The sequence below is a fragment of the Theropithecus gelada genome, chromosome 19 (genome assembly GCF_003255815.1).
Source record: "Theropithecus gelada isolate Dixy chromosome 19, Tgel_1.0, whole genome shotgun sequence".
Classification (NCBI taxonomy): domain Eukaryota; kingdom Metazoa; phylum Chordata; class Mammalia; order Primates; family Cercopithecidae; genus Theropithecus; species Theropithecus gelada.
Genome location: NC_037687.1, coordinates 4,073,426 through 4,082,852, shown reverse-complemented (window position 1 = coordinate 4,082,852; position 9,427 = coordinate 4,073,426). Strand labels below are relative to the sequence as shown.

Genomic DNA, 9,427 nt, shown 5'->3' with positions numbered 1-9,427 from the left:
CGCAGCATCCCTAAGGCACCCCTGGGCAGAGGGGCCTGGGAGCATAGTCCTGGCGGGGCTCACAGCTCGTCTCCCGCCGCCTCCAGCCCTGCACGTCCTGAGCCAGTGCTTGGCCCAGGCGCCACCCAGTCCAGCAGGGTGACCTGGCCCAGCCCCTCTGTTGCATTCCTCAGGATCAGGGTGGCATTGTCTACCTCCTCCGTCGAATTGGTCAGGTTCGCACTGTCCCGGAAGCCCCAGTCTGCCCCAGGGCTTCCTGGAGACCCTTTTTGGGTTGTGTCAGCCTCGGGTTGGGGTCCTGGGGCCTCGGAGCCCGGCACAGCATCAGAGGTCACGCGGGAGGCAGCATCGTTGTGCAAAGTTCTGGAGAACACTGATTGGGGAAGGGGGGCATCACAGGGGACAAGGTGGAGGTGGGGTCCTATGCTCCTTTCCCTGGCCCCCAGCCTCAGGGAACAGGGGCACAGGGGTCTTCTTCCCCTCCCCCAGAGGCCTAGGACGGAGACTTGGGGAGCCCAGACGAGGGTTTCAAAGGTGGGGATCCCCTACCTCGCACAGGCGCAAAGTCCCCGGGACTCTCGGCTTTGTTGGGGCCAAAAGGGCTGATGGAGGGGAGGATGATGAGGGCAAAGGACAGCAACAGAACCTGGTGGAGACAGCAGCAGGGTCACCCCCTCTCTCCCCTCCCCTGCAAGCACCTCCATCCCACAGGCAGGGAAACTGAGGCCCCAAAGACCAGACTGGATCATACTAGAGTTGTGGCACGAGGAAAGCTTGGACTCACTGTCACCTCCCTATGGGCCCCTCTGCTGAAGCCTAGGTCCCCGGCTTTCCTGGGGGCACCAGGACTCACCGCGACACAGGTGCCTGTGTGGGCCGACTTGCTGGTGGATTGCACCACAATGGCCTGGAGTTTCTTCAGCTGCTCCAAGAGGGACCTTAGAGAGACAGGCAGGCCTCTGCTGAGCCCTAAAGGGCCTCGGTCCTGCTTCTTGTCCATTTCCGGGGTCCCCCAGCCCCACTAAAGTCCAAATTCCATCCATCCTTCAAGGACCTCCGGCTCTTTATTATTTATTTATTTTATTTTACTTATTTTATTTTATTTGAGACAGAGTCTTGCTCTGTTGCCCAGGTTGGAGTGCAGTGGCACGATCACAGCTGACTGCAAACTCCGCCTCCTGGGTTCACACCATTCTCCTTCCTCAGCCTCCCCAGTAGCTGGGACTACTGGCGTCCACCACCACACCCGGCTAATTTTTTTGTATTTTTAGTAGACACCAGGTTTCACTGCGTTAGCCAGCATGGTCTTGATCTCCTGACCTTGTGATCCGCCCCCCTCAGCCTCCCAAAGTGCTGGGGTTACAGGCGTAAGCCACTGCGCCCAGCCTTATTTATTTATTTTTGAGACAGAACCTTGCACTGTCGCCCAGGCTGGAGTGCAGTGGTGTGATCTCGGTTCATGGCAACCTCCACCTCCCGAGTTTAAGCGATTCTCCTGCCTCAGCCTCCCGAGTAGCTGGGATTACAGGTGCCTGCCACCATGCCCGGCTAATTTTTTGTATTTTTAGTAGAGACGGTGTTTCACCATGTTGGCCAGGCTGGTCTCAAGCTCCTGACCTCAGGTGATCCACCTGCCTTGGCCTCCCAGAGTGCTGGGATTACAGGTATGAGCCACCGCACCCGACCCATAGGTGAAACTCTTATTTCCTATGTCATTCTGCCATCACATGGGTTCTCTGCTTTTCCTGCAAGGGACTCTGGGGCTGCTTCCCCTGTCCTCTGCCCCAGCAGGACCCAGACTCACAGGTTTTGCTTCTCGAGATGCAAGACTTTCCTCTGTAACTCCTGATTCTGAGCAGTGCAAGCTGACATCCTGAAAGGAGAAGGACACATTGACATTCAGCATACGCCAGTCACCAGACGGCCGCACTGACATCTTCCCCGGGAGGCCTCACATTACAAACAGGGAACCCAAGGCCAGAGAGGGGAAGTCAGTCATCCAAGGTTACTTGGCAGGTCAGACGGGGCCGGGATTTGAACCCACATCGGCCTGGTTCCTAGATGCCATTTCTGCATTAATACGGAGGGGGTTTCATTCAAAGCTGAGCCCCCCAGCCGGGCGCAGTGGTTGACACCTGTAATCCCAACACTTTGGGAGGCCGAGACGGGCGGATCGCCTGAGGTCAGGAGTTCTAGACCAGCCTGCCCAACGTGGTGAAACCCCATCTCTACTAAAAATACAAAATTAGCCAGGTTTGGTGGTGGGCGCCTGTAATCCCAGCTACTTGGGAGGCTGAAGCAGGAGAATCGCTTGAACCCGGGAAGTGGAGGTTGCAGTGAGTCAAGATCACACCATTGCACTCCAGCCTGGGCAATAAGAATGAAACTCTGTCACAAAAAACGAAAACAAACAAAAACCCGCCGAGCCTCCTAGATTCAGGCAGTGATGTTTCCAGAAGATGAAGTATCAGGACAACCGGACATCCTAGGAGATTCAAGTTTCAACTCTCCCCACCGACCCATGACCTTGAGCCACTTCACTCTCTGGTCTCAGTTTTTGGGTCTGTGAAATGGGATACAATTACCCAGGACATAGGGTGGTGGGGAGAATGACCCTGGATAAAGATGATGAGAAGCTTAGCAGATTGCATTTAAGAAAGGGGACAGACCAGGGCCAGGTGTGGTGACTCACGCCTGTAATCCCAGCACTTTGGGAGGCCGAGGCGGGCAGATCACGAGGTCAGGATATGGAGACCACGGTGAAACCCTGTCTCTACTAAAAATACAAAAAATTAGCCAGGCGCGGTGGCGGGTGCCTGTAGTCCCAACTACTCGGGAGGCTGAGGCAGGAGAATACGTGAACCCGCGAGGTGGAGCTTGCAGTGAGCCCAGATTGCGCCACCGCACTCCAGCCTGGGTGACAGAGCGAGACTCCGTCTCAAAAAAAAAAAAAAAGAAAAGAAAGAAAGGGGACAGACCAGGTGCAGTGGCTCACACCTGTAGTCCCAGCACTTTAGGAGGCTGAAGTGGCCAGATCACCTGAGGTCAGGAGTTCGAGACTAGCCTGGGCAACACGGTGAAACCCCATCTCTACCAAAAATACAAAAAAAATTAGCTGGGGCCGGGTGCAGTGGCTCAAGCCTGTAATCCCAGCACTTTGGGAGGCCGAGACGGGCGGATCACGAGGTCAGCAGATCGAGACCATCCTGATTAACACGGTGAAACCCCGTCTCTACTAAAAAATACAAAAAAACTAGCCGGGCAAGGTGGCGGGCGCCTGTAGTCCCAGCTACTCGGGAGGCTGAGACAGGAGAATGGCATGAACCCGGGAGGCGGAGCTTGCAGTGAGCTGAGATCCGGCCACTGCACTCCAGCCTGGGCGACAGAGCAAAACTCCGTCTCAAAAAAAAAAAAAAAAAAAAAATTAGCTGGGCATGGTGACGGGTGCCTGTAATCCCAGCTACTGGAGAGGCTGAGGCAGGAGAATTGCTTGAACCCGGGAGGTGGAGGTTGCAGTGAGCCGAGATCGCACCGCTGCACTCCAGCCTGGGTGACAGGGTGAGACTCTGCCACATACAGGAAAAGGAAGGAAGTGTCTATCTTCAGGCAGAGGGTCAGAATAGGATGGGTCACACTGTCCTTTCTCCGCACACCTTCCAGGGGGCAAAGGGTCTCCCAAACCCTTGTCCTACACCGTCTCTAAGCAGCTTCCCATCCCTGCAATCAGTAAGAAGCATGATCTCTTGCAGAGAGGAGAATCACCTCCAATTTTGTCAGACCCTAAGCTGTGTGGTCTTAGCCACGTCTCCTTCTTTCTGGGCCTCAGTTCCCTCCCCGAGTGTAGAGTCTGGGTCCAGCACTACCCACCGAGTCTCCAGGCCGTCTATGTATTCCTTTTTCTTCTTCCTGCTTTCTTGGGCCGACTGCTTGTTCCGGATTTTCCGGCGGATTTTTTTCAGCACTCGCTCCTCGTACTGCCAAGTGAAATGGAGAGGAGGAGGATGTCAGGACATCAAGTCCCCACTTGGAGGCCGGGGGCAGTGGCTCTCGCCTGTAATCCCAGCACTTTGGGAGGCCGAGGCGGGCGGATCACCTGAGGTCAGGAGTTCGAGACCAGCCTGGCCAACATGGTGAAACCCTGTCTCTACTAAAAATACAAAAATTAGCCAGGCGCGGTGGCAGGTGCCTGTAATCCCAGCTACTCGGGAGGCTGAGGCAGGAGAATGGTGTGAACGTGGGAGGCGGAGGTTGCAGTGAGCCAAGATTGTGCCATTGCAATCTAGCCTGGGCAACAAGAGCAAAACTCCATCTCAATAAATAAATAAATAAAAATAAAATAAAAAATTTAAAGTCTTCACTTTGGGGACAGTGGGACAGTCCCCACTGTCCTGACCCCACTTCACCTAACCTTTACCCAACAACTTCACCCCATCCTCTTTCCATATGAGACATCCCCGAGGACCCACAGGCAGATTCCTAATAACTCGAAGCTACGCTTTGCGCACACCCTCACAGAGTCTCTGGCAGGCGCCTGGGTCTGAGGGTCTCTTCCCAGCTCCCAATACTGTAAAATGGGCAACTGCCCACCGGACTTTGGGCACGGGTACCACTGTGTCATCTTGGGGCCATCTCTGGAAACAGTACCTTTCCCTGGAGACAGGAAGTGTTTCAAGACTAATTGATACATGCTTTTTCTTCTTTCTTTGCTTTCCTTTCTTTCCTTTTCTTTCCTTCCTTCCTTCCTTGCTTCCTTCCTTCCTTCCCTTTTTCCCTCCTTCCCTCCCTCCCTCCCTCCTTCCTTCCTTCTCTCTCAATCTCTCTCTCTCTTTCTCTCTTTCTTGTTTCACTCTTGTCGCCCAGGCTGGAGTGCAGTGGTGAGATGTCAACCTCACTGCAACCTCCACCCCCCGGGTTCAAGTGATTCTCCCACCCCAGCTTCCCGAGTAGCTGGGATTACAGGCCCCTACCACCATGCCTATTTTTAGTAGAGACGGGGTTTCACCATATTGGCCAGGCTGGTCTCAAACTCCCGACCTCAGGTGGTCCACCCGTCTTTGCCTCCCAAAGAGCTAGGATTACAGGCGTGAGTCACTGCGCCCGGCCAGTGTCTTCAAATGGGAATGTCAGGCTGGGCGCGGTGGCTCACAGTGCTGTAATCCCAGCATTTCGGGAGGCCAAGGCAAGAGAATCGCTTAAGTCCAGGAGTTCAAGACTAGCCTGGGCAACATTTAGTAAAGATCCTGTCTCTACTAAAACAAAACAACAACAACAAAAGTAGCTGGGTGTGGTGGTACATGCCTGTAGTCCCAGCTACTTGGGAGGCTGAGGCAGGAGAATCCCTTGAGACCAGGAGCTACTAACTGCAGATTGCACCACTGCAGTCCAGCCTGGGCAACAAAGTGAGATCCTATCTCAAAACAAACACCACCAACAACAACAACAGAAACAGAAACAGATGGGACATGGTGGCTCACACCTATAATCCTAATACTTTGGGAGGCCAACCCTAGAGGATTGCTTGAGGCCAGGAATTTGAGACCAGCCTGGGCAACATAGCAGGATCCTGTCTCTATGGAAAAAAAAAAAAAAAAAAAAATGCTGAGTGCAGTGGCTCATGCCTGTAATCCCAGCACTTTGAGAGGTTGAGGCAGGCAGATCACAAGGTCAAGAGATTGAGATCATCCTGGACAACATGGTGAAACTCCATCTCTACTACGAAAAAAAAAAAAAAAATTAGCTGGGTGTGGTTGCACACGCCTGTAATCCCAGCTACTTAGGAGGCTGAGGCAGGAGAATCGCTTGAACCTGGGAGGCAGAGGTTGCAGTGAGCTGAGATCACGCCACTATACTCCAACCTGGGCAACAGAGCGAGACTCTGTCTCAAAAAAAAAAAAAAAGAGGCTGGGCACGGTGGCTCACGCCTATAAACCCAGCACTTTGGGAGGCTGAGGGAGGCGGATTACCTAAGGTGGGGAGTTCAAGACCAGCCTGACCAACATGGAGAAACCCTGTCTCTACTAAAAATACAAAAAATTAGCTGGACATGGTAGCAGGCGCCTGTAATCCCAGATGCTTGGGAGGCTGAGGCAGGAGAATCGCTTGAACCTGGGAAGCAGAGGTTGTAGTGAGCCGAGATCACGCCACCGCACTCGAGCCTGGGCAACAAGAGCGAAACTCCGTCTCAGAAAAAAAAACAAAAAAAATTAGCTAGGCATAATGGGGTACACCTGTAGTTCCAGCTACTAGCGAGGCTGAGGTGGGAGAATCACTTGAACTCCAGACAGGGAGCTGCAGTGAGCCAAGATCATGTCACTGCACTCCAGCCTGGGCGACAGAGTAAGACCCTGTCTCAAAGGAAAAAAAAAAAACAGATGAGAATATCAAACTTAGGCATTGATAGTGGAGCAGGCTGAATGGGGACTGTGGTTAGCTAGAGCCCAAGCAGCTACCCAGCCACTGACTGGTGCCTGGTTTCAGAATTTGGAACAGAGGCCATTCAAGTCATTGAGTTGGTTTTCTGGGTTTTGTTTTGTTTATGTTTTTGATTTTTTGTTTTGTTTTGTTTTTGGTTTTGAGACAGAGTTTCGCTCTTGTCACCCAGGCTGGAGTGCAGTGGCACCATCTCGGCTCACTGTAACCTCTGCCTCTTGGGTTCAAGGGAGAGTCTCCTGCCTCAGCCTCCTGAGAAGCTGGGAGGCTGAGAAGCACCTTACAGGTGCCACCATGCCCGGCCTCAAGTCACTGAGTTCTCATTTAAAATCTACCGGTCAGAAAAAACATTATCAAGCAATTTAAAAATGTATAAAATGCAGTACAGTCAAATCAAAACATGTCTGCAGGGCCAGGCATGATAGATCACGCCTGTAATCACAACACTTTGGGAGACCAAGATCGGAGAATCACTTGAGCCCAGGAGTTCCAGCCCAGCCTGGGCAACATAACAAGACTCCGTTTCTACACACACACACACACACACACACACACAGTTTAAATTAGCCAAGTGTAGTGGCGTGCACCTGTCATCTCAGCTACTTGAGAGGCTGAGGCGGGAGGATCTGTTGAGCTCAGGAGGTCAAGGCTGAAGTGAGCTATGATGGCACCACTGCACTCCAGCCAGACACAGCAAGACCCTATCTCCAAAAAAACAGTTTGCTGCACCCAAATTGCTGCCACCTGGAGTCCGCCATTCATTCCTGGATGTTGATAATTAACCTCTGAGTTGAACTTACAATGGGGTTTCTGGCTGATTGTTTTGGATCTGGTGACACACACCGTAGCATTCTAGTACGGGTATTCTAAAGGTAAGACACATAGCCAGCGCAGTGGCTCATGCCTGTAAGCCCAGAACTTTGGGAGACCAAGGCGGGAGGATCACATGAGGTCAGGAGTTCAAGACCAGCCTGGCCAACATGGTGAAACCCCGTCTCTACTAAAAATACAAAAATTATCCAGGCGTGGTGGCGGGCAACTGTAGTCCCAGCTACTCAGGAGGCTGAGGCAGGAGAATCGCTGGAACCTGGGAGGCAGAGGTAGCAGTGAGCTGAAATCGTGCCACTGCACCCCAGCCTCGGTGACACAGAAAGACTGTAAATAAATAAGTAAATGTGGGACACACACGCAGGTAAGTGCACGAAGAGGAGATGGACCCGGGGCTGGAAGTCCCCCCAGACTCACTTTAGTGAGGGGCAGCTGAGTGGGCAGGGTGATGCCTTCTTTAGCCAGCAGCTTCTTCTCATCCTCAGTGAGCACCAGCTCCTGACAGTGCTCAGCCCCAGGTCTCAGGAGGTGGGAGACCCCCAGGTGATGCTGTTGCTACGGAAGAAAGCAGAGGAATGACGGCGGGTGCAGGGACACCAACCACCTTCAGGAAATGAAAGAGTCATCAGATCGAAAACACTATCTCCCCAGGCTGGGCACGGTGGCTCACACCTCTCATCCCAGCTACTCGGGAGGCTGAGGTGGGTGGATCACGAGGTCAGGAGTTTGAGACCAGCCTGGCCAACATGGTGAAACATGGTGAAACCCCGACTCAACTAAAAATACAAAAAGTTAGCCAGGCATAGTGGCGTGTGCCTGTAGTCCCAGCTACTTGGGAGGCTGAGGCAGGAGAATTGCTTGAACCCGGAAGGCGGAGGTTGCAGTGAGCCGAGCTCGTGCCACTGCACTCCAGCCCCAGCAACAGAGTGAGACTCTGTCTCAATAAATAAATAAATAAATAAATAGCCGGGCCTGGTGGTGGGCACCTGTAATCCCAGCTGCTCGGGAGGCTGAGGCAGGAGAATTGCTTGAATCTGGGAAGCGGGGGTTCCAGTGAACCAAGATCATGCCACTGCCCTCCAGCCTGGGAGACAGAGTAAGACTCCGTCTCAAAAAAAAAAAAAGGTGGCTCACATCTGTAGTCCCAGCACTTTGGGAGGCCAAGGTAGGTGGATCACTTGAGGTCAGGAGTTTGAGACCAGCCTGGCCAATATGGTGAAACCCTGTCTCTACTAAAAATACAAAAAGTCAGCCGGGCATGGTTGCCGGTGCCTGTAATCCCAGCTATTTGGGAGACTAAGGCAGGAGAATTGCTTGAACCTGGGAGGCGGAGCTTGCAGTGAGCCGAGATTCAGCCTGGGCAACAGCAACTCCGTCTCAAAACAACAACAACAAAAACTATCACCCCACAATCTCCCTTGGCACCAGGACTCAAAATAACCAACACACAGTCCTTTGACTTGGCCATTCTACCTTCAGAAATCAGTCCTACAGATATCCTCATGCACAAAATGGCGTTTTTTGTTGGTTTTTTTTTTTTTGAGACGGAGTCTCCCTCTGTCACCCAGGCTGGAGTGCAGTGGCGCGATCTTGGCTCACTGCAACCTCCGCCTCCCAGGTTCACACCATTCTCCTGCCTCAGCCTCCTGAGTAGCTGGGACAACAGGCGCCCGCAGCCACGCCCGGCTGACTTTTTGTATTTTTAGTAGAGACGGGGTTTCACCGTGTTAGCCAAGATGGTCTCGATCTCCTGACCTCATGATCTGCCCGCCTCGGCCTCCCAAAGTGCCAGGATTACAGGTGTGAGCCACCGCGCCCGGCCCTTTTGAGAGCTTTCTTCTTTTAATTTTATTATGACTATTATTATTTTTGAAACAGGGTCTTGGCCGGGCGCGGTGGCTCAAGCCTGTAATCCCAGCACTTTGGGAGGCCGAGACGGGCGGATCACGAGGTCAGGAGATCGAGACCATCCTGGTGAACATGGTGAAACCCCGTCTCTACTAAAAAATACAAAAAACTAGCCGGGCGAGGTGGCGGCGCCTGTAGTCCCAGCTACTCGGGAGGCTGAGGCAGGAGAATGGCGTGAACCCGGGAGGCGGAGCTTGCAGTGAGCTGAGATCCGGCCACTGCACTCCAGCCTGGGTGACAGAGCGAGACTCCGTCTCAAAAA

At 53.0% G+C, this 9,427-nt stretch overlaps 1 protein-coding gene across 4 annotated transcripts in view; it reads right to left on the bottom strand.

Annotated features, from left to right (window-relative positions):
- Positions 1-36: 36 nt before the first annotated feature.
- CREB3L3 (cAMP responsive element binding protein 3 like 3) overlaps positions 37-9,427 on the bottom strand; it is an 18,674-nt gene continuing 9,283 nt past the window's right edge. Inside the window, exons 5-10 of one of the 4 annotated variants that reach the window (XM_025368167.1) lie at positions 7,675-7,812; positions 3,868-3,974; positions 1,805-1,873; positions 854-938; positions 550-646; positions 37-373 (exon numbers count right to left, since the gene is read on the bottom strand). In XM_025368167.1, the coding sequence (XP_025223952.1) occupies positions 60-373; positions 550-646; positions 854-938; positions 1,805-1,873; positions 3,868-3,974; positions 7,675-7,812 (810 nt within the window). In that variant the 3' untranslated portion in view covers positions 37-59. The remainder of the gene's footprint in view (positions 374-549; positions 647-853; positions 939-1,804; positions 1,874-3,867; positions 3,975-7,674; positions 7,813-9,427) is intronic. The other 3 variants (XM_025368169.1, XM_025368168.1, XM_025368170.1) reach the window with 3 other exon arrangements.